This window comes from Botryllus schlosseri, chromosome 9 (assembly GCF_051294905.1).
Source record: "Botryllus schlosseri isolate E-star chromosome 9, Bs_hap1, whole genome shotgun sequence".
NCBI lineage: Eukaryota > Metazoa > Chordata > Ascidiacea > Stolidobranchia > Styelidae > Botryllus > Botryllus schlosseri.
In genome coordinates this window covers 4,301,947-4,327,706 of record NC_137244.1, presented here as the reverse complement: position 1 = coordinate 4,327,706, position 25,760 = coordinate 4,301,947, and the positions used below count along the sequence as shown (strand labels likewise).

At 39.7% G+C, this 25,760-nt stretch overlaps 2 protein-coding genes across 3 annotated transcripts; one reads left to right on the top strand and one right to left on the bottom strand.

Annotated features, from left to right (window-relative positions):
• Positions 1–3,695: 3,695 nt before the first annotated feature.
• LOC145445860 (large ribosomal subunit protein mL46-like) lies at positions 3,696–9,516 on the top strand. Its single transcript, XM_080324015.1, has 4 exons — positions 3,696–5,943; positions 6,001–6,147; positions 6,427–6,675; positions 9,124–9,516. Exons 1-4 carry the CDS (start codon positions 5,779–5,781, stop codon positions 9,442–9,444), a joined length of 882 nt encoding a protein of 293 aa, XP_080180141.1. The 5' UTR covers positions 3,696–5,778; the 3' UTR covers positions 9,445–9,516.
• Positions 9,517–10,514: 998 nt separating this feature from the next.
• On the bottom strand, positions 10,515–21,405 carry LOC145445847 (dynein intermediate chain 2, ciliary-like). Of its 2 annotated transcripts, XM_080323997.1 has the most exons (17): positions 21,364–21,399; positions 21,225–21,309; positions 21,060–21,122; positions 20,809–20,988; positions 19,975–20,108; positions 19,368–19,527; positions 18,762–18,863; positions 18,262–18,394; positions 17,306–17,465; positions 16,668–16,835; positions 16,425–16,548; positions 15,290–15,379; positions 14,480–14,567; positions 13,305–13,533; positions 13,142–13,244; positions 12,252–12,437; positions 10,515–10,740 (listed from the first exon to the last, which is right to left on the bottom strand). In XM_080323997.1, exons 2-17 carry the CDS (start codon positions 21,267–21,269, stop codon positions 10,633–10,635), a joined length of 2,073 nt encoding a protein of 690 aa, XP_080180123.1. In that variant the 5' UTR covers positions 21,270–21,309; positions 21,364–21,399; the 3' UTR covers positions 10,515–10,632. The 2 variants fall into 2 exon arrangements, with proteins under 2 accessions (XP_080180123.1, XP_080180121.1); XM_080323995.1 differs by having other exon boundaries at positions 21,225–21,405.
• Between the last annotated feature and the right edge of the window lie 4,355 nt (positions 21,406–25,760).

Here is a 25,760-nt window from a genome sequence, read left to right as displayed (position 1 = left end):
AGATCGATTTTATTCTCTTACACTACGACGTTAGTTGGTTACTGTTATTGGGATATTGGCAAAGTATAGTTTTGTAAAGTAACTTGCAATCATTGGTTTCTATACCCAGATAGGGGTCGCATTTCCTGCGAGTCAAATCCTCCGCTGCTAGAGCTGTAGGACGCAGGTGCTTATATAGCATGATATTTTGATAAGAGATGTGTGCGGGTAAACCCGTGGCAAGAAGGCTACCCTAGTTATTCGATGCCATGATGCATCCAATAGCTGAATAGCTTGATATGTATGTGTGATGAATAATGATATATTGCAAGCCTTATGAAGAGATATTAGGCCTCTGCCATACGACGATACCCTTATGTTGAGTATATCATTGAGAAAATATGCACCGCGGTAGTGCATGATAGTTGCAAACATTGCTTTGCATGTAAGACAATAAATAGGGCACACTCTCGTTCTGTTGGTATATACCAATATTAAATGCTACGTGATATGAATTAGGAAGTTTCATATCAATTTAGAATAAAATGATTGCAGGTGAATATTCGATTTTTTTTCTACCCATAGCAGTATCTTGCTAATTAGTTGTTGTGCGAGTGATATTATCGGTTTTCTGAATGCCCAATGTAATGTATCCTTTAATGTTACCGTAATATCGTGTATGTATTGTTTTGAGGTATTAAGTGATGTTTGTGTTTTTTTTGATTGCCTAATGTTGTTGATTTGTATGTCAGTAGTCTGCATAAACAGACCGATGTTACTTTTTCCGCCATTTGATGTAGATAACGACGCGTTCGATGATGTTTTGCAGCAGTTTCCGCCCGTTGATGCGGACAAAGCTGTACTAAACTCCGCGTGTGTAGTTTCTTCTGGTAGTGATGACAGCGAGAGCGACTGTCCGGGTAGTGTTAGTGACGCGTCTCGAGAGCGTGTATCTGATTGCTTACCTGTTGCTGTTGATCGCGTAATTCGTAGGCGTGAATCCCGCGTGCGCGATGATGCTAAGACCCAAACATGTAACGAAGGCAGAACTCTCAACGAGTCAAGTCCAAGATATACGTCCAGAGGGAGACGAATTGTTAGACCAAGACATTTGAATGATTACGTGTTGCATTAAATCGCGTAGAATAAAGATATGCGTGATGAGAAATGCCTTGTGCATTAATATGTTGCATAAATGCAGGATTGCTGCTTCATCGATTGTTGAATCGCGTAAAGTAAAGATATGCGTAGTGAAAAGCGTGATTTGCGCATTGATATATTATGTAAATGCAGGATTGCTGCATCATGTTGTGACTCCCCGTCGTAGAATGTAACGTGGGATCACCGAAGCTCTTTGTTGGAGTGTTGTAGAAATGAATGCATGCTGACATCAAAAGGTTACGTCTGTGAATTGCATTGCATTTTCTAGTTTTGTTGCTCTTTATTATACATTTTCATTAATTTGTTGTTAGTGCATGCGAAGTGATCTGTAATGTCACGGTTGTAACGCTTTTGTGCTGGTTTAATTATGTATTTTATTTCTTTGTTTTGTTTGAGCGCTAACTATTGTTGATCTGAGTTTCAGTTGCCAGTAGGACGGAACGATGATATTGCGAGTCGTTCTGAGATGGTTATGTAAAATAGGGTTTCCGCTTGCCACGCTTGACACGCTTGCCACGCTTGACCCGCTTGCCACGCTGTCACGCTTGTATGGTATTTCGTTTCATTAGTTTACTTTTGCCCCTGCATATAAAATCGTTTCCTGTCTCCAGTCCCTATGATTAGCCCCAGTCCATATGTTGTATGACCCTAGGTTTGAGATTTTGACCAATATGCACCAAGTTATTTTGGTGGGAAGGGGGAACTTTTAACGGAGTATATTGGTATAACGCCATTTAAATATTAGTCGATAAGGAGTTGGTAGACCTTACGTAATTCCCGGAACTGAAACCTGATAAGACTTTTGTGAGTCGTATATTTTGTCGTGTGAACGTAGATAACAATTTGTGCATGTACTCTCTCGTGGCTGTGAGAGACGGTCATTCAATTCTTGATATTTCGCTGATTCGGAAGTCCGTTACTTTGTCGTACGTGATTCAATAAAGTTACAAGTCGTGGAGACAGAAACAAAATATATTCGTCAGTGTGATCCATCGAATACGTGTCCAATAGACAGGCTTCGTGGTACGTCAGCCAACAAGGCCGTACGGCGCGGTTACGCCGGTTCGTCGAACGAAAGAAGAAACACGCAGCGAATTGTAAACGCAACCTTCTTGGAGTCAATAATACATCTTGGAGTCAGATATACAATTATACAACTACAAACATTCGCTCTGCGTTAAACTTTTCATGAGCTCATGTTGTGGGCCCCGAAGTCCGTAACGCGCCAATTTCGAGATGAGAATTTTATGATCTGGATGTCGTGTGGCGAATGGCGATAAACTTTATTCAGATCATTTATTAATGTACTTATGGTTACTAAGTTATCTTGAATCAAGTGAATCGTTGGTTGTGAAAGAAAATTTTCGAATCCCTCCATTGCATAAATTAGTATTTTTTCTGAATTTTCAGTTGGAATCGGATTAGGATGGGACATGGACATGAATAAGAAAAAGTTATGGATTAGGATTAGGATTTCAAGGTTCGGATTTGGATTGGATCAGCTGCTCAAGTGCTCATCTCTGGCTGGTAGGTAATAGGTATTGAACTCAGTGGTATTGAATCACTCATCTCTGGTCAGGTATGAAACCGGTCATGTATATCGGTGAAAGGTCAATAAACAAATAATCATGGCGGTCGTTGATGCTCTGTACTTCGATGCCACTGCGATGCAGACATTTCTTTTGCATTGATAAGAATTAAAGTTGAAGCGAATATCGAAATGTTAACGCTTCATATTGCGGGAATCATTAGCCAGGAAATAGCAATCTTCAAAAGTTCGAAATTGTGTTCCATCATCTGATGCTACCGTATGTCTCAGTCATGTGCATTCGGGCAATTGTGCAAACATTGTATTTTCAATTGTGCAGTCCAGGGGCAAGGGGCCTCGTTTTGACGTTCCGCCACAAACAGATAAGCTGCCATTATGCTTAACTCGCGAGATGTCACCTATATCCAGCTTCCCATGACCAACGATCAAGACGGTAACTTATTTGAGGAAAATGCGCGGATCGGTGTATCAGGTATCAGTTTATTATTATTTTCATCATTTCAAAACACCACAAAACTGCAATACAATGAAAAGATAGGAAGGTGTCGAAACGGCTTGGAGTAGTCTTATAGATCAGACACCCACCTTGACCTAGGCGAAGTAAAGAAGAGGCATGCACACTGGATGAAAAGTAAAGCAGAGAATATAAAAGGCAAGCGACAAAATGAGGTCTGAGGTGGCATGTGGTGTGGCAAAAGGCGAGATCGATGTTAGGTCGTAGTCCAGTAATCATGATGGCAGACTGTTATATTCATTTAGAAGAAATTGTTTGTATTTCGACTTGAATGCGGACATTCACGGCGACTGTCGGATAGCCGGCGAGATGCTGTTCCACAATTTGGGTCCGGCATATAGCCTATTTCATGAAGCCATGCGTTATCTTGTATTCCATCCTGATCATATGATCTACCCAGTAGTTGTTCTTTGCTGACGCGCGTGTGCTGTACTCGCACGCTTTTGATTCCGAGGTGAATTTGTTTTGAATGACCGTTGAAAAAATTGTTGAGTTTTGAAATATTATTACAATTTTACTTTCATAACAGGTTGTACGGTAGTGGATTAAGACTTTTGTTTGTAGTATGGATACTTGTAGTATAGGTTCTGTTTTGGAAGCTGATTGTCACATAAAGGCCTACCGTTATCAAAAGCAAGAATTAGTGTCACTGGATGATCTAAATGATGAAGAACGAGAGCTTCTGAAAATCCGGGTTGGAGCAGAATGCAACATCAATACAAGTACCGATACTGATCTTTTGACTACTGGTACAATCTGCACGTTTCACAAGTACAAATTTCTTGACGCTTATTCTGCATCATATAAATCCTGCTGTGATGTATTTGAAAGCCACAAAAAACCTATTAGACTCCAACTACGCATCATTACTTTGAACTGGTTTAAGCGAATTGAGCACCACGACAGTAGTTTGAATATCATTCCAGGGAGGAAACTATGCAACAATTGCAGATGCAAAATGGAAAAAAGCTTGTAGGCAATCCGCTACATCATTGAGTACTAGTGGAAGTGAGTTGGAAGAAATACAGTCACAGTGTGAAACAGATTCCTCGCTATCATCTCTGAATAAGAGTGTTCATGCCGTTGGTGAATCTCCAGTAAAGCTGCATTCTTTTTCTGGTAATCGAAAAATTGGATACAGCAAAAGAAAAATACAAGGATTGAATATCAATGTTGGAGCAAAGCTTGCCAAGGTTCTACATGTTGATGAGATTCCAGAATTAGTAGAGATGGAAAAAGAGGAATATGAAAATGAAACCGCTTTTGAAGATCTCTTATCAAGAATAAATCAATAGCCCTAATTCAACAAGAGCTCAAAACTTCAAGTCTTAGCAATGGCTCCGAAAATGTATTAAAGATAGAGAATCTAGGAAATTTTTGGAGTAAGTGAAAGTTTAGTGAGAGATGCAAATGAGTGAAATAAAGACAAAAGAGTTTTTTCTGTGCCACCACCACGAAAAGGGAAGATGCTTTCAGATGAAACAATTTTAAAAGTGGTGAAGTTTTATGAAAACAACAAACACAGAAGGTTGATGCCAGGGATGAAAGACAGAGTTTACGTTTGTTTACTCTGAAAGAATTGCATACGGTACCCTGTTTAAACAGCAAAACCCGGATGTAAAGATTGGATTCTATAGATTTTGTGAATGGAGGCCAAAATGGTGTGCTCGCGCAGGATCATCTGGAACACATGCTGTATGTGTCTGTACCATAGGCTACATCAAAATGTTGTTGTCTTGTTGCATGCTGCCCACATTGAAGAGTTGCATGCTGCCCACATTGAGGAAACTTATAAAGATTTGCTTCAATTGGCAGTCTGCAATATTGAAAACAGAGACTCCATGCCACAGAGTTGCCCGAACTTTCCCGGATTTGAACCAGTTCAGGAATTGGTAAACTCAAATTTTGAAGATTTGGATGAGCCTGTTCCTTTCAACAGTGGGTGTCAGTTGACTGAACTGATCCTATAACTCAAACCTTATTGGTAACGGAATTTGTTCAATTAATATTTAAAAAGCTTAAGGATATAGCACGACATCATCACATTTCGCATTCACAGTCTTTCTGTTTGAGAAAAAAATACGATAACAAGATATTGATCATCAAGAAGCTCATGTATTAAAAGATTTTGTGGAAAATTACTCTTTCCACTTTCAAGATGAAGAACAGGAGTATCATTGAACTCACCAATGCTGCATTGTGCACCCTGTAATTTGCTAAGTACTGCAAGTACGCAAACCATGACATTTTGCATTTTAATCTATGCTTTCTCTTGGAAGAGTTGTTGCACGATGCAGTAGGCTAATGATGTATGTATCTGATTCGAATTGAAACAACTGAATTTCTCAAAAGTACAATTCCCAACTTGGATAATGTTGAATATTTTAGCGATGATCGTGCTCCGCAGTACAAAATTAAAATCTTTTTACAATTTGTGCAAGCACGAGCGATGTCGAGCATAAAACATCATAACAGTTCAGTAGAGCTATGTATCATTTTAAGTCTTTGCATGTTCTTATAATTGCAGATGATTTAGAAAGCCAGTAGTACTACACAACGATTGTATCTTGAAGATATGGCAGTGCGCCAGTCCATGAGAAATGGAATTGGTATATTGTGTAGGATATATTCTAATCCAGGCTTGCAGAAATGTCGATGGCACTCGTCCATGATGCATTCGGAGACGCATCCTGCACCGAAAAGCTCTCCTAATTGGCAGCTCTGCGCTGCGGTTTGTCTGGTAAGTTTACTGTGATAGATGCTTATTCAAATTATTAAATTATCACGTCACTGATAGACAAGGCTCCCGTTGGTCGCGCCAAACCATCTGGAGATTGAAAAAGAATATTTCGAATTGCTACGCCAACAGGAATATGAACGCAGCGTTCTGTCGCAGTGGGAAATAGAACATAATCGACAAGTAGAACTCATCACTGCTGTGGAGGTGAGTCGTAAAATTTAAAAACACTCCAATTTCGTGTGGATTCTTAGATTCTGGCATCTGTATTGTGTCATAGCTGACTGCAATATTTTTGCAAAGATGCTACAGACTAATAGCACACTTACGAATGCAATTATCAATAATTTCATCAGGTAATCTTATAGCTGGCGACCAGAGCGCAGAATTTCATGAAACTGGTCTCAATCGAAAGCTATTTTATCACTGATTCCGCAGGCACGCTGATATAGTTTGTCTGTGTAACGTATGATCGTTGCTTTTTAGACCGGAGAAAAAGATCCCCAAGATATTGACTTCAAAGTCTCGCATCAGGATATCGAAGACGAAAACGAAGCCAAGTTGAAAGAGTTTCTCGAATCGGAACACGAACATTTTGTTTTCGACGACGACCTCAAGAATATTAACCGTAAAATGCGAGACATGCTCGTCTACATTGTGAAAATGAAACTGGGCAACGACGAGGTTTGGCTGCTGCCGACGCAACAGATCCAAGAATATGAGACGATGAAAGAAGTATGTACATAATAGCATGCTACCAGGGTTGTAACCAAGTCACAAGGCTCCGAGTCACAAGTCAATCTCACTTTTATATTTTTGACTCGAGTCAAGTCGAGTCATTTTCAATTCCCACCGAGTCAAGTCCGAGTCCAAGTCAGCAAACAGAGGATCAAGTCCGAGTCATGGTATTATGACTCGAGTCCGAGTCCAAGTCATTGTATTGACTGCTCAGTTTCCAGTTAAAGTCTTCCTAAACCCACTTTTTTAACTCTGTTTGGTGATATTGAATGGTTCGCATTTATAATATATCAATTTTCCTTACTTTTAGCAGTTTCTGGACGCATTTTCAAGCACCAGTACCAACAAACGAAATCCCAATAGTGTGTTGGCTTCGAAATTACAATGAAATGTCGGTCTTGGCCGTCTGAATCTCGAGTCAATGACTTGCTTCGAGTCATGCGCAATGACTCGAGTCAAAGTCGAGTCAATACACAGATTGACTCGAGTCGAGTCGAGTCATTTCCGTATTTTGAGAAAATGACTCGAGTCGAGTCGAGTCATCTGAAAATCGTGACTCGAGTCGAGTCATGACTCGAGTTATTACAACCCGGCATGCTACACTTCAGCATGGGACACTTAAGCATATGGGTTAAATGTCGGGTTAGATTTTCCCTACTTACAATACTTCCTCGTGTGGTTATGATTTAAACTAGGCTCCTACTTTTTCTTGATACTTTTCAGTTGTTTCGGCAAAATTAGACCAAGAAGGAATATTTACTTTTTTACTTAGCCTACTTGTGAGCCGCAGTTCGACTTAGTAACAGTCGTTCTTAACCATTTCCCTTTGAGGTTCCCTTAAGCAATTATACTTAGCTTTACCCCCCCGAATATATATCAAGACTAAAAGCTAATTTGTCTCGCATTTGGCTATAACATGGGCTATATATAATATTGATAACACATTTCACTTTGGAGAGATAGTTGACACTGGTGTGGTGTATGGCTCCTTGAGACCAAAATCTTTGATTTAGAAACAATTGCAAGAGACTTTTGGAGATACAGAACTTCAACATACAATTGAACCGTAGGCTATCTTCATATTGAAATGAACCCGAATATTTTTGGCTGACACTCGTAAGGGGTAATCGTCAACAACTAGTGGAGGATTGGAAAGCGCTTTGTATATCGACAGGCGACAGAGTTCTATTGAATTCTCTACTAGTTGCTGGCGAGTGTCAGCCAAAAGTGTTCGGGTTCATTTCAATACAAATATATTATTCAATTGTATGTTGAGGTTCTATACCTCCAACAGTTTCTTAAAATAGTTAACATACGTGTGCTGCCCAGAGGTAATCAGTAGTAAAGTACTCAATTTGTTATATTTTTAAACTACTTTTATTTCAGTCCTAGGCAAAACTTGTTAGTTTTCACTCTTTGATTATTGTCAAGTTTAAAAGTAGTTTAAGAAAAAGCTCGCCTCACTTTCACGAGTGGAATTGTCACAGTTGTATCTCTGTAATATGACTATGCCTGAAACTACATCTATTTGCAGAGTATTTTGTTGTTTTGCGTTTGTCCCGAAAATATACCCTACATCTTGAAAGTAGCTACCTCCGATTAACTGCTAAAATTATATGGACGTTTTTGAAATTACTTACGTGGGTGATTTCCAAATCTTCGTTTCCTAATTTCACTTAAAATTCAATAGTTTTGAATTGTCTTGGAAATTCCTGCATCTACTTATAATTGAGTAAAAATGTTAATGTAAACTTTACTTGAGTACCAACGCTCACTACTTTGACCACCTCTGAGGCTCAAGTAAGTTTTGCCGTACTTGCGACGCTTACTCAAGCATTTTTTTTTGATTTCTTCCAATTCTTGTTTTATTTAGGCAAAACTGGGCGCAAACACTTAGTTTTGTACTTAAATAAAAATTTACGATGTTACTTCTACTGGGGCTGAAGTAAGTTTTGCCCCTTTGCGGTGCCTACTCTAGCAGTTGTTGCTTCCACTACTAGAACAATTTCTCAGCTGAAACTACTGGCTGTTTAGACTTTGGATTATAAAGAATTCTTGCAGGCACAGAACTTCAATATCTACTTCAATAAAATATTCATATTGAAATAAACCCAAATAACCAGTAATCGTTAGCAACCAGTAGAGAATTGGTAGAAATTTGTATATCAACGATCGTATCACCAAATATGCCTCCTGCACAAAATTTCGGATAATCGAGGTGTGCAGTTAGGTTAATCTGGATGTACTATTTATTGATGATACACAAAACTGGTACTAGTTGCTGACGATTTCCCCTGACGAGTGTCAGCCGAAAATATTCGGGTTCATTTCATTATAAATATACTATTCAATCATACTTTTGATCACGAAAATCGGAAATTACTTCTCGGATTGATGATTACAAAAATCTCAATCGCTTGAATGTCGATACCAATTCCCATTTAGTGCGCGGAAAGAGCCTTGGCCATTCACCGATCGGACGAGTTCCAAGCGAGAATATTCTCAAACGCCCCATCTTCATTCTACAAGTACAAATTCCCGAAAGGCGTCAGACTGAACTGCGAACGGGACGGGGCAAAATTGTTTATCTATTCGGCGATCGCGAAATGCTCAGTCGTAGCTTTGGCGGAGAAGCGCTTCGGTAAGCCTACGGAACTGAAATTTGAGGATCCCTGCGTGCTGGACTACGCATGGGTGACGGCGGACGAATTGAAACAGCGGCTTAAGCCAAAATATTTCGAAGCCGTCAAGAGTATCTTGTGTTGACCTTATGTATTTTTTTTCGCTCCAATCTGGAATCTTCGCCGTTACGGAATAAAATATGAATTTTAAGTAGCAGCGACGTGTGGTGTTGGCTGATCCGACAGAGCCTAGACTTGTTGAACCACTGAATTTTGAAGCTGCAGCTAGAACTAGAGACCTTCAATATGCAACTAACTAACTAAAACTCAAATAACTAGATTTAATTCCAATGCAATTCCAAACTTTTATCGGAATCGGACCAGCTTTCTACATCACGATTATGAGTTTAGGGGTTAAAATCAGAGTGGTAACCAAGTCACTAGTAAATTTCACTTCTATAGTTTTGACTCGAGTCCAAGTCAGCTAAGTCCGAGTGTTTTGATTTGAGTCCAAGTCATTATGTACACTTCAATTCGGTTCAGACCACTTTTTTCAACTGGTCAAGTGATATAGAATGGCTCGCATCCATAATATAGTAATTTTCCTCAGTTTCTGGCACCATTTTCCAAGTATCAGGACTGATAGACGAAATACCAATCTTGTGGTTACTTTACTATTCTTCGAAGTCACAATGAAATGTCTGTCTTGGCCGTCTTAGTCTCGAGTCATATGACTTGGTACAAGTCATGCACAATGACTCGAGTACAAGCCAAGTCGTTACAATAATTGACTTCAGTCGAGTCATTTTACGCATTTGAAAAAATGACTCTAGTCTCCAAACAATCGCGACTCGAGTCATTACAATCCTGGTTAAAATGGAGGGGTTTCGACCCAATGACTGCAACACTGTTAGTAGCGGTGACTCTGAGCTAGCACTGGTAAGAACGTTACACTGGCGTGACGATTCACTTACATACGATCTATAAGTTTGGACAGACTAGTTGCCCTGCGTAGCATTGTGTGATATCCGTCCATTGATTTGACAACCCCGCGATATAACAATACTACCTTTGCAGTCGACGCATTAAGCAATCTGGACTGAATTTCTTTGTACCGTGACACTGATAAACTTTCTAAATAAATGAACAAATGAATAAAGTAACCCAATGCATAGCCTTATCCTCCACCTTACATTGCAGACACTTATTCCCGCATCGGTTTCGACAGAAGTCTTTATACTTATAGTGCGAACAAAATAGAATTATATAAAAGTAACTATATTATCTACAAAAGATAAGAAACAAGTGTTCGAGATGGTTCATTGGTCGAAATTCATTTTTGATCTTGGGTATCCGGCTCCCGAACCAGGCTTAGTATCTTGTCCAATTTCGCAACTTCGACTTCTGGATCAATGGGAGGTTTGTCTTCGCCCTTCTTTTTCTGTAAAAGCAAATATTCTCGTCACTATACAGGTAGGAAAGGACGTAGTTTATTTTTGTCCTTGATGTTTTTTGCGTCATATACACCGACTCATGATACACTTACGCACGATCTGCGCATATGCATACCATGAGTGCATGATGTGCATATGCCGCTGGACAAGGAAGTGCAGATATAGCCTTTACGGCTTTCTAAGTCATGCACCACCCCTCCATGCTATCCCAGTAATGCATGAGCGCCAAGCAGGGAAGCCATGGATACCAGTGTTACTAATCAGGTCTTTGGTCTGACCCGGTCGGGAATCGAACCCACGACCTACCGATCAAGAAGCCGGACGCTTAACCATTACGCTATCTTGTCGGTACAGACAGAATTATAATCAATACTTTCATATGACTTGCTTCGATCCATGATTTATTTGCGATCAAAGATTACCAGTCATATACAATGGAGGGCAAACACTATCTTGCCCCTTCTATTTTTTGTACCCAGAGGTGGTCAGTAACGAAGTACTTTTACTCTTTACTCAAGTAGGTTTGGCATTACTTGCTCAAGAGGTTGGATATATCTTTGGAGTATTTCTAATTGAACAGCTTTGTCGGCAGAACTATTCAAATTTTGGATTTTGATAAGTAGAGAATAGCTAGGGACAAGAGCTAGTCACTTATGTGAGTGAAATTTTCATAAAAACATGGTAAAGGGACCATGTATCACAGTAACTCAATATATATTCGAAGATTTCACCTATTTGCTTGTAGTGCCATTAGTCGATTTGGTTACAAAGGCATGTCTTAGAATTTCGAAAATAGCCACCTATGGTTAACTCCTAAAAGTGTGTGACGTCTGGGCAAAATATAATTTTCGAAATTACTGTACCTAATTTACTACTTTTTAAACCTATTTTCTACTATCACTTGAAGTAGATTAGACATATCTTGGAAATTTTTACTTGTAATCGAGTGGAAATTCATGGTGTTACTGCTACTTGAGTAGAAACATTGACCAAGGCCACTTCTGGGTACGACGTTGGGATGTCTCTATAGATCAGTGGTTCCCAAACTGGGGTCCGCGAGAAAATTTTCTATGCCCGCATGATTCAGAAATAGTTGGATTTTCGGAATATAAAAATAGTCGGGCAAGAGGGGTCTGAAGGCTTCGTCACTTAGAGGTTAGGCGGATCACCTTATGAAGGCCAAGACCAGCGTTTTCGAGACTTGAATGAGATTCGCGATGTCAAAAACGTAATTAATATTGTCAAGCTTGTTGCAAAAAATCTGCAAAAACGCTGCTACACCCGTTACAGTCACACCATAAAATCCAACGTATTGTTTTGTGTTGATATTTGATAAGGGACCATAAGTCATTTAAATAATTGCAAAGACACCGATTCGTGAATTTTATTGAAAAATTTGGGAACCGCTGCTGTAGACAGTCTCGTCATAGTGTGACTTCTTGTTGACATTGGTTTTCCCGCTCTAAAATCAATCTTACATTACGTCATGCACACCGACCTTTGGTAATTTCCGTAAATTCGGTGACAGTTTTGTGCTGGTCACGTATCCACGGTCGTCGCCGACGATTACAATCATATGATCCGGGTTGAATTCGATGTGAGTCAGTTTGGTTTTCTTCTTCTGCACGACCGACTGTTCGCACAAAGCCTCGTACTTGTTGATGTTCAAATCGTAAACGTGCACCTGAAATAAGGATGGTTGGGTCAACAATACAAGTTTCGCTATTTGAACAGTAAAATTCCACTGAAAAGTCTCAAGGGTTTTTGAGTCTCCACACAGGGTTAATTGACGAACTTGAAAATCTTGAGAGGGTATATTATGTGAGATTGGAAACATTAAATAGGCCCACTCAACACTGATAAGCAATTAAACCTTCTGCATCGCAATGCTTTCTATATCAGGGGTTTAAAACCTGTGGGACATTGCAGCCTTGTGGGCCACGATCCTTTCTCAGGGGCCATGAAATATACTGTAAAATGATATTATTTTATATTTATCATCTCTTGGTCTACTCCACTACAGTTGTATTAATTAAAAGGATGTTTTTCATAGGTTTGAAAGTAACAGAGCGGGGCCATGAGTTTTCAAAAATTTTCAAAGGGGGTCACGGTGTAAAAAAGGTTGGGTACCCCTGCTCAATCTCATTACAAGCTTAGTACGTTTTTAAAGTTTTAAACGCCAGGAAACAAATCCTTTTCTCTCTCTTAAAGCCGAAATGATACAAATAAAAATAAGAATCTAGACAAAATATATCAAACTGCCCATAAGTTCCCATCTGTACAGCGCTTTGCAAATGAAAACAGACAGTAAGAGATCTCCAATCACAAGCGAATCTAACTGCAATTTCTGAAATAAGAACATCGAATTCATTTCAAGAACAATTTTACCTTTCCGTCGGCTGTAACAGCGCCAAATACAGTGGAAGCAAATGGAGCCCATGCGACATCACCCACCGCACTGTTCAGGTCAAAGGTGAACATTGGCTGATGACTAAAGAGAAATGAGTCGGTCATGCAAACATTATAACTATGATGTGAAGATCGCACAAACCTGTAGTTGTGATCCCAAATTTTCACGGTCCAATCAGCCGAGCACGAAATGAAGATATCGGGATGGAACGGGTTCCACCTGACGGCATCGACGGCCATGTGATGGGCGTTGATCGTGTCCAGGAACTGACTGGAGTACGCTTTGGAACATTTGTGAATTTTTCCCTCTTCGGTACCGACCAGGAATAAGTAGTCGATCTTCTTGTGGAAATCGAAAGATGTGCCGCATCCTGATTGATTGCAATGGAAGAAATACGTTTGTTGGATTGAGGGTAAGGATATGCTTACCATATTGTTTAATTGCTTTCTATAAATCTGGACCAGTAAAAAGATCGATTAGGGAAATACCGGTATTTTGACTCGTAAACATGATGGAAACTAATCTCAAAACTAGTTCAACGGTCATGAATTCTGCCATTGGCAAACATGTAATGGATAATTCTATTTACACGAAATATTATTGAGTTAACAGACTTCACATATTCAGAAGAGGTCATTCATTCTCTGATTATGTGCCTTGTAGCTCACTTATATCAAAATCTGCCAACCTAGTTTTTCCCAATAGTAGGGTTACCATATTTTGGGATCCGGAGAGGAGGACATTTTTCACTAATCACAAAAGTTTGATTACCGGACGAGAAAACTGCTAATTCTAAAATTTTACGGGATACGCTCTAGTTTTGACTAAAAATTACCCATCTAATTATAATACTGCTGTGGTGTTGACAAAAAAATAGTCATTTTTCCAGTCATACTCTCGAAAGACCAATATCCATGTTACAGATTTCGCATCATTTATGGCATTTTTTAGTTGTGCCTGTGGCTATAAAAGATATGAAGGAGGACGAATTCCCAAAAAGGAGGACATTTGGGAGTCCTCGGGAACACTTTCAATTTCCTGAAAAAGGAGGAAAAATCCCCCAAAAGAACATATTATAGTAATACTAGTAAACAGCAGTTTGTGAATATATCACAAAACTAGTACTTTGAGTTTAAGACATCTGTTGGCCTAGATTATACAATTTTCATCATATTTGTTGATACCATTGTTGATATACTGAGTTATTCTGTGCTAATAGCTGACGATTACCCCTGACGAGTGTCAGTCGAAAATATTTGCGTTCATTTCAATGTGAATATACTTTTCAATTCGTGTTAATAATACAAACATCATACCGAGCAACTGCAGTTGCGTTCCATCCGGTCCTTCCGCTGGAATATCGCTCACCGTCAAAGTGATCACGTCAGTGTATATGAGCTCGTTCTGAAGAGAATGTTTTGCTTTATTATTAGTTATCATGTTGCAAAATAGTTGTTATAGCAGTACTTCGAAGATGTGGGGCACATTGCGTAAATTGGGCTCAGAAGTTTTACTCTCACTTTAATCAGTCCTTAATAAAGTTGAATGATGTGCACGCCGAGTATTAACAAGATATTTTAGCTGTTTGAGGCTTGAAAACTCTGTAAATTTGACTATTAAACGCAGTCACAAGAATGAACTCTAGATATCCCTGACTCTGGTTTACAAATTCTAATGCATAATTTACAAACAGTATTACACTTGGGTAACATATTAGAAATGTAAAATCAAAATTTGAAGCCACAAATTCAGAGATATCAAGCCTTTCCACACTTTTCAAAAACAAAATAACTTGCGAATTGGCTTAACTTAATTGCAAAAGTGATGAAACCTAAAATCGGCCCTTTTGACAGGTCATCTGGGCAACTGTATAATTGACGTTCACTTGATAATAAAAACGAGCAAAGAAACGAGCCAAGCATGGTATACAGACAGTTTGAATTCTAATACTTATGTGAATGATTTGGTTTGATCTGATTTGATGTGAATCGAATGATTTGTGTTGTATTTCTCAACTCTCTTTTGTATACTTATAATTCATAATTCAATTCAATGTCCATGGTTATGTGAATTCAGTAATTCTAATTCTAATCAAATTTGGAAATATCACTACGTAACGAGCTTACTTTCACGAGTGTCCATGAGACAACCCTGCCGTCCGACGATACGGAAAAGAAGTTGAGGTTGTTGTCCAGGTCATCTTTCTGCCATTTCACCTGATAACAATAGATTAGTTACCTTGAGCACTTTTGTATGAGACACACACCTCACCCGCATACAAGAATTTTGTTAAATCGCACATATAGTCAAGTCAAGTCAAGAAAAGCATAATCAAATTTAGGGCTGAGGATAATGATTGGAGTCATATGATAACAGTTTATTTTTCGAGTACTAGTGATGAATATACGTTTGTTGCAGCTGCAAATTATTTATTTACTGTGGGAGTCTTGAAATCAAGTTTGGCAGTATCACAGCATCCAAAACAAGTATCGTGAGACTGTTCAAGATACCGACATTGCTTTGAAGTGACGTTGGCTTGTCCCAATGCATAATACCACAATCACGGTTAACAAACACTGAATTATTCTTGCTTCATGTAACTACCGCTATTTAATTCGTGATAGCATTCTAGGTACATATTTGAACTTCTGAATTATTTCCCAGAAGCTTAATAAAAGACTTGGAATCAAATCAACTTAGTCCAGCACTATTAAAGCGCCATGTATAAGACACATGCATTTCTGATACCTTCAAGGTGTTATTAAAAACTGTGCACAATAGTTTGGTGATCATGGACAATTTTAAATAACAATATCATCATTTCGGGTATATTACGCAAGCTTTGACAAGTCATAAGCTGAAAAATACATTAGAACAGAGTGAAAGATTCATAGCTTTGGCTAAATCGGGGGTTCTCGACCTTTTTTACATCGTGGACCCCTAGGAAATTTTTTAAAAATAATTGGCCCCCATTTTTCTCAATTCTTTTGATCAATGATTAGTATTACATACCCAGTTAATGTGATGGTTGGGCTTGATTTAGGTCTCACAATGTCTAAATTGTTGGTTTGGTGGTTGAAGGAATAAACTAAACTCAAGATAAAGAAGTAGTTCATTTCTGTATTACTATTTTTATGAAATTTTAATGTACTTTTTGTGCCCTAGTGGAGTAGACTTGGAAATGATAAATCTTCAAAGTTTTTCGTGGCCCTTAGTTTGCGAACCCTGGGACTGAATGTAAAAAACTATATTCGTGCCGACCTGCCACACAGGATCAGTGTGCTTTCCTGTTTTTGCTGTGCTTATGTAAACTGCGCCCTGCGCTTTCTCTTGAACGTTGAAAACGCCGACACTGCCATCGTAGAACCCTACTGCTACAAGATACCTAGAATGTGAATCGCAAAGTCAACACACGTACAAAATTTCCAAATACGATTGTATTCTCAAGTGTGGCACTGGCACTTATTGATCCACCCATGTAAATACTTGAAGACTCGTACTCACGGGTAGTCGGGATGTATATCGATGCACATTACGCCGCATTCAGTCGAGTAAACGTATTCCGGATGGGACGGGTTTTTCAGAGAGTAAAAAAGAAGCATTCCTCTGCCTTGTTTGGCAAAATCGTACGAGCCGTGACCGACGGTGAACAAATCGTTATACTTTGGATTCCTGAAAAAGTACAGGGTCTCATCTCAATACTGTACGGCCTTTTCCATGTACACTACAGTTCTTCGGAACAGAAGCATCTTACATGTGGAATTGGCATATTGGCAAAAAGACTCATTCAGTGCATCACGTACTGCAATAGTATTTCTTCCTATTTTTATTCAATAGATCCAAAATTTTCTCGTGTCATAGCAATGCTTCTTCGGGTTGTAATTGAGCCCAATTTGAAGTGCAGTGTTTTTTTCTAGGAAACCTAACCATTTTATCAAGTAGCCAGTAAAATTTGAAACTTCAGTTATTTTTAAACAGTCGTATCCTAGTATAAATCCACTTGAGGAAGTGTTAGAGCTACTAACGTGCTAAAACTACTACCTGAGCCTTCCCTAAATTTAAGAAGACCTTGTTACTCGCTACCTCGGTATCTTATACAAGAGTCAAATGGAAAAGGGATTGAACCAGGCAAAGAGGTTTACCAGCATATTGATGTGACCGCCAGTCTCTTAGCTTTGTCGTATGAGAACTTCCACAGTGGCAACAACGTGCCTTCCTGGTCACGGAACTCGTCGGACGCGTCTTCGAAGTAACTGAAGTCCTGGGCAATGTCGTCGAATGTGTTCTGGTTCACCATTCGCTCTAAAATTGATTTAATAAATGATGATGCGGGAATAACGGCGCGATGTTTGCAAGACCGCATAAAACACCATCAACACACACGCATCAAACTCGAAGAAAAGATTGCTCTTGATTCATACTTTGAAGCGTGAATCAGAACAGGTAACGACCATAAATTACACCATTCTTAATAAATTATCCGACTTGAGCATAAAATTATTGAGACGTGAAGAGAGGCCATTGATTCTTTCATTTATGTGCCTTGGAGTTGAATTTCATCAAATCCATCAACCTATTTAATGCTAATAGAAGGAGTGTGCGTATAATTTAAAACTAGCACATCTGTTCCCCTCGATTTAATAATAATTATTCGAATTCGTCACTCGTATTTAGATTGCGTCAGACATAACTTAGATTTGACCACCTTTTCAAATACATAACGTTCAAATGCTGTTAAAACTAGGGATGGCGACAACTATTTGAAAAATCGGATCCGAGTCGGGTATCAAAAGTATTGATTCGAGTCAAAAACAGTACCAAGAGTAATCAGCCTAATTCATCAACGAAAATAGGAACAATAAAAACATATAATATATTCGAACTGTTAAAGTTATTATTACTATTACAACAGCATAGTAAGTAGTAGGCCTACTAGAATGCTCGATTTGACTCAAAGCTTAATACTCGACTCAAAATCGAATCACCAAGCCGGTCAATTTCGCTCAGACTTCATCATGGCTAGGAATACCGTGTGAGAGACTGAGGAAGACACAATGCTCCATGAATAGAGCTGCCTTGGTAAAAGACGCTGGCTCACCAATAATTTTGGAGGCCCGACCCACTCTGCTGATGTCATCCGTCACTGTTTCTGTCGGCGTGAGCTTCTTACGCACTTTCTCGTCATCTTTCTTATACGCTGGAACTTGTTTCGATTTCTCTTTGGCTTTTTCCTGAATCGGCAAACATTACTCAGTACCACTCAGTGTAGTCAAGCAGGTTTTGCCTTCTCGCACTGCCTATTCAAGTGGTTATATATATTTTTAGACTATTTCTAACTCTTCTTCAACAGTTTTTTCCGCAGAACCAGTTACTTTTCACAAAAGCAGTTTTGGGGTGAGTTTGCATCACTATTCTGAGTGCCATAAGAACCGTGTGAAATATCTCCTGTATCACAGTAACTGAATAAATTTCCGAAGATTGCATCTATTTGTAGTGTATTCAAACACTTTGCGTTAGTCGCACGGACATATCTTTCAATTTCGAAAATGGTTAACCACTAACGTTGCTACTATGTGTGGATAAAGGTCTTGATTTTACTTGTTTCTGGATGTCTTCTAGGTAAGCATCGTAGATCTCCCATTGGTTGGCTGTCGCCGAGAAGTTTGCACGAGGTGGAGGTTCCGTCGCAGTTCCACGTTCCTGAGGAAAATATCAATTGGAATTCATTGTTTGTAATAGTAATTAAATTTCAAAGCTTCAGCATCGAATGATATGGCGACCAGGGATTTATAATTTGCTGATAGATCAAGTATATTGAAAAAATTTGCACGAAAAACATCAATACGCCGAGTTATCCTTATAGGTCAATAGGACCATAATGTTGATTAGAGGTTCCCATCCAAGAACATGACCGAATCGAAACCGAAACCACAACAGCATTAGCTTCTGCGGCGAATTTCTAGGGGGTCCCGATAATCTTATTCTATGCAACACATCTGTATCAGCGCTAGTGCAGTGTTGGGATCGAGACGCTACCTTCGAGTAACATTTCAATTTAATAAAATCTTTGACTGAAGTCAAATCAGTTCAAAAGTCCAGCCACCAGTCAAGTATCGCAATGGAGTCAAGTCAAGTCACATATTCTTTCAGTCGAAAACACCTTTATAATGTAAGAAGTTATAAGTGACAAACAATCGAACGCACCCGATATGGATTGTTGAAAGTCTGCGAAGCCCTTTCGCTGAAATTGAACTGATTCCGCAAGCTTTCTTTTTTCGGTGCTTCCTCCACGACCTCTTCTTTCTCGCCCTCTTCTTCCGCCGCGGCTTCCGTCTCTTCGCCCACTTCGCTCAACGCTGCTTCACTGTTTTAAAAACACGGACAGATGAAAAATAAAGTCACTTGCCGTAGCTCAGTGGTGAGAGTGCTGGTCTCAGGTCTCATAATCTGCAGGACGGGGTTCAACCCTAACGATAAGCAGTCTCCCTAACACCGAGCTAGTTGCCAGCACAGTCCATTCCAAACCAGATTACAGGGCGGAGATCGTAAAGTTAACTGATCAGGGAGAATGCTAACCGTCTGATTAAGAACTGTTAATCACAGCAACCTACTATGATAGATTAAAAGTTTCACCGGACGATTTGGGATAATCCTCGCATGAAATCTTATCCAGCTTTATACGCAACGATTAACAGTTTTAATCACAGGATTATCACTCTCCCGTATAAGCAAACTCTATGATCTCCATTCTATGGAGACATGAAACATATATATGTTTGTATGACTAAGACAAATAAGTCATGGTACTTACCTATGGCTTTCTCCAGCGCCACCTCTTGCATGCTGTCTCCTTGCCTCGTCGCTGTCTTTGTGAAGCATATTGCCGTCGAGGGCAAAGTGAATGGCGATCTGTTCCACACTAGACGTCTGCTTGAAAGTGCGTTCCTGAAATATCATGTCCAAAGTCGAAATGGCTTAAATCTACTAACATATTTCCGATGGTATCCCACGAGCAGTTTCGAGACACAATGTATGTGACATAGATTGAATGCCCGACGACCAATTACAAGCAGCACAGGGAACAATGATTCGAGTACTCTAATATCAATTGAGTATTAATTCCAATGATTTAGGTTGAGTAGTGAGAGATGATTTATTCGAGTAGTGAATTTATACGTTTTATACGTTGATACGTTCCACTAAGTGTTAATTTATTAACGAGAATTACAGTTTCAATACATTTTTCCCAAAGTAGAAGCTTTGAAACCTCAATTGGTCTTATCGCTTCATACGAAAGTGCAGTACAAAGCAACGCGTGTCAGTGAAAATGACTAATCTGTGAAGATCAATCCACAGCACTTCTATAAAATGCAATGAAATAGGTGTGGTTGAAAAATTATCTGGCGTTACGTTCGTTGTGGTCGCATGAAGGGCATATATTTGAACTTTTTGCATCATTCATACTGTTGTGACATTATAATCAGTGATTGAAGCCTAATATTCGACTCGGAATTAGATCACTCAGGTACTAGATTTTGCCCAGCCCTGTTTACAAGTAGTTGTGCAATTAAATGCTACTCAAATTCAAATTAATTTGCTGGAACTCTAGCGAGAGAAAGTACGAGAAGGGTCAGCAATAGCCTACCTTGAAATTGAATCTGACAATATTCTGTGGTGCATGAGGGTTGTTGGCTGTTAATATTCTGGTAAATTCTTCTTTCAGTTCTGCTTCGCTCAACTCCAGTTGATCGTCGGGTTTGACGAGGGTTCTTCCTTGCAGGAACTCATCCCCCAGATCGCCCATTTCTGTTTGATCATCATCATCCTATGATGTGAATAAAACGCGTGTTGAAATGTGAACGGTGTCAGATATTCACGGTATACGGTAATATTTACCCTTCTTCGCTGTATCACTCTGGCATTGCCTCTTGCGGCGCCCACTGTAGACCCCGGTCCACCCTATACGCGAATACGATATTAGTTTACGTCAGAATGATTTAACTAAGTTACAATACCGGTTACGGTACCACTTTGCGTACCAGATATAATACCATGTTTTACCTGTCTAGGGTTTCGCGTGGCTGGATGAGAAACACGGTGAGGCATCCTTGATGACTAATATGATCTTCTCTAGCGAATTTTCCTTCTGAAACTGCGAAATATCAGTAACTGCAGCGGACGAAAATTGGTAGAAGAATACCTCTACGATGTGGAGAAGGGCCAACAATCGCGTTGCAAAGCTAGCAGCCGCCTGACTTGTCGTTGCTATGACGTTATCGCTATAACGATTCGGGAATTCGCTGAACTCCGGAGTAAAGATACCGGAGACAAAATGCGAGCGTCTCACTATAGAAATTTAACATCGAACGGCAACGGCCGATATTTCAGACTTGGAGGTCGGATTCTAGGTGGATCAGTGCCTGATCATTATTTTAATTTATATTTTCGGAATCGGTGCACAGTAGCTTTCGATCAATTCAATAATTTCTGCGCTCGGGAAGATAGCTTTTGGATTGCCAGAAATCCTACAGTCGCTTACGCAAAACAATTCTCCACTCCAGCCTCGGCGAAGCGGAATGAAGCTGCAAAATCGGTCGTTGCCGTTCCATGTTTAATTTCTATAGTCTCACATAATATGCCAGGGACATATTAAATATTAAATAAACCAATGATGATGATGATATTTGTGGAATCATATTGTCCACAGGAGTATTGTAAATAGGCATCATTCTGAGAGGGATGTCCAAATTTACTGGGGCCAGAAACTTTTCGAACCCTAATGTTTATCAAATGCAACCTAACAGTTTCCGAGCATGTGAAAATGTAAATGCGAACCAAGATATTGTAATTCTTTGTTATCAGGAGGTTCTTTCCTTTTGCATTTATTTTAATTTTATGCACCTTATCGGTATCGTCCTTATCGCTGACGCCTTACCAATTACATTTCATTATCCTGACTCAGCTCCTGTCCTGTAGCCTATTCGCTGTTAGTCGCTCAAACCTCTGGTTCTTAACAGTCGCTTGATACCTTTTTCTGTGCTTGTAGTTTTCAGTACTCATGGATAGGAATACTTCGAATACGTTCGAGTTTTTTTTAATCAAAGGGTATTCTACATATCAGGAATGAAACATGAATACCTTGAGATTGTTGCTATAATTATGTCGCTGCGGTTGTCAAAAAACACCTCATCTTTACTGAATCAATTACCTGTTTAAAAGTAATTGTAATTGCAATTATAATTGTACAAGCCATTTGTGGTACTCGCATCAACTCCAGGATTGAGAGTGCATTTTTACATGATGAGATTGAGAACAGCGTAAGAGAGATGAGTACCGTAACTCAACGTTGATCCAAGCTTAAAAGCAGCAGGCAGTGCAGTTTTTATCAAGTTACTGTTTGTAATTCGACTATTGGACAGCATCCCATTGTAGCAGACCGCAGGTCCTTTAATTCAATGTCCCTAGTTAACGCAGGGTATCTGTTACGAAGGAAATATACTGTACTTGTACTAGGATTTTAGCATATCATGACAACTTTTAGAACTCTACTAGTGTTGCGCAAGCTTGGTAAGCATTGTTACGCCAAACATAGTCCTAGCTAGAGTACTGCCTTTTTCCTGTCACTGGAACTTTACCAACCCGTTCTCATTGGCTAAAGCATTACAATCACATTCATTGTTATTGTTACGCATTTTCGGGTATATAAACCCACGTTTTCTCTGTAACGGCCCTTGAGACTTGAGATTCATCCACGAACCGTACGTATATTATCTGCAATACATCCGACCGAGTGAACATGTGAGTTGGGATCACCAACCTAAAGAGAGCCAGTCGCCAGCTCAGCTACGTAGCTACGCAGAATATTTTCTCTCGTAATTGCGAATATAGGTAGACTTAATCCGCTAAATTAATTCAATTTCGATCATATAACAGAATTTCGATAATATAATGGGAAATTAACTCAAAACTTTCTCGCGGGCCACATATGACCCGCAGGCCACTGGTTGCCCACCCCTGATATAGACAGACACCTTCGATAGTTTTTAGAGCCGGAGCTGGAGCCGGAGCAGTGGTAATAATGCTGCTCCGGAGCCGGAGCTTATGTATGATAGAAGAAAAGCGCCAGAGCTGGAGCAATGCAAATTTACGGCTGCTTCAAAGCCCTGCCTAGCATCCATATCAAACGAGAAACTTAAATCTGGAATCTTTGATGGATCTCAGATTCCAATACGGACTAAGGATTACAATTTCATAGTAAGAAAGTTGCTCATTGCATGGAATCCCAGGGTGTATTAAATAAAACTTTTTGGAAGATCCTAAAGCACCCAACTACAAACAGTTGGTCCGAGAATTGGCATCTGTATGAGGAAACCTAGAAGCAAACATGAGCATTAAATCTAACTTCCTGTTCAGTCATCTTGATATATATTTTGATAATATTGTTGATTAGAGGGAATAGGAAGGGGAACCGTTCCACCAATAAATCAAAACAACAGAAGAAAGCTATCAGTGCAGATATGCGACGAACATATTACGGCAGACCATTGCTGGAACCTTTCAAAAAACTGCACTAAACTGCTTACAACCGAAAATAGTACAATAACCAATTTTGCTTCAAGATAAGTTATTAATATTATATTCCAACTGATTATTTTGAATTTAAAATAGGTGGTTGACATGAAACTGATTCAATTATTGCAACGTTGTTTGAGTGTTTAGGTAAATACTTATATATACATGATTAAAGTTTATTTATGCATACATGATATCCGTGAAAGTTTCCAATTATGTTGAATCTAATACCCCGAAATAAAATTATGTCGATGTATTTTGATTTAAAACAGTCTTCAGCGTGTCAAAATACCAATATATTGAATTTCTGAACCCAATAGTACGACTGACCCGACTTTTTATATAGCCCATACAGCGAAAATAGAAGATTTTAGTCAAAATCGCCCCATGTATCATCTCCAAAAATATACAGTCAATTAAAAATAAACTAAGGCCATATTCGGAATCAGTGCCCTTCGGAACCCCCTAAACCACTCTTACTTTGTCTGCCTAAAAATATGTGTTGACCAGTGTATCGAGAAATTACAGTGAGAACGTGAACCGTATGAGATAAGATTGTTATTATTACACTATATTGTGTAACTTACTAATTTCTAGTCATGAAAACTATGAAGAATCAGTCATTTATGAATATGAATGTGTGGTATTGTGATGTGCATCATGTGAACCATTGCACAAAGTAGTGTATGGCGGCGGCCTTTGGTCGTGGTCGAGGAGAAGCGGGAGAGCTGTGGGGGAGTGTGCACGTGCTGTGTCAGTTGTCGTTGTTTTCTACTTTTGAATACATACATCTTTATTACAAGCTATCGCGGCCAAGATGGCAAACGTAAAGTTGACGGACATCGTTAAGAATTATGTGGATTGGGAGACGTCAGGCGACTTTGCTGAATGGATAGAGAAATTGGAATTGGTTGCCGAACTGAAAAAGATGAAGGAGTCTCTTGTGACTACATTACCGTTATTGCTCGAAGGGCCGGCATTTGCGGTGTATAAACAATTGTCCGAGGATACCAGAAAAGACTACGAACTGCTGAAAGGAGAAATGTTGGCAGCTTTTGGAGTGGATTGCTATGTGGCATATGAACAATTCCGTAACAGGGTACTTCGAGTGGGGGAATCAGTTGATGTATTTTTGTCTGATTTGAAGAGGCTGGGAACGTTGATAGGGTTGAGCGGGGCTGCGGCAGAACCAATAATCAAGTGTGCATTCGTTGCGGGTCTTCATGCGGATGTCAAGATACAGCTTAAGTCTGTCGCCGAGGTGGAGAAATTGGAGTTGAGTGCTATTGCAAAAAGGGCACGTATATTATTATCCACAAGAGATGGTGAAAGTGTGTTCTGTGCGGCTGGGGCTCGGCGTAGATTGGACGGCCCCTGTTACAGGTGTCATAATGTGGGTCACATCGCCAGAGACTGCCCGAATGGAAATAATACTGGTGCTGTACGAGCCCAAGGATTTTATGACAGTGTCCAGCGGCAGTGCTTTGCATGTGGACAATGGGGACATATGGCCTGGCAATGTAGAGGATTGCCGGCTGCGGGAAAAGACCTAGGAGGGACGTTGGCACCGGACGTCCCCTCCGCATCGCACTAGGGGGAAGAAAGGTGCTACCATTTGTGCCTGTGGAGATTTGTGGCATTGTGACAAATGGTCTTGTTGACACTGGTTGTGAACAGTCAGTCATTCGTGAAGACCTGTGTAAGCAATTGGGTTTTACACTTAAAGGACCGTATAGAGTTGTAGAAATGTTGAATGGGGCACTCACTGATTGCCCAGGGGAGGTCCGGGCCAAGGTGACGATTGATGGTGTTGTTGTAGAGACTGAGTTTTTAGTGGCTTCAGATTTGGTGTATGATGCGAAAATAGTTCTGGGGGACGATATGGTGAAAGTGCTTGGTGGCGTTGCAGTTGATGCTGAGCTCAACGCGAAGTTTGGGCTTCCAGTGATCAGGACATGTGCTGTGACGAAGGTGGTTTCAGAAAGTCAGCCAGTGGAAAAAGTTGACTGCGACTACCAAGCTATG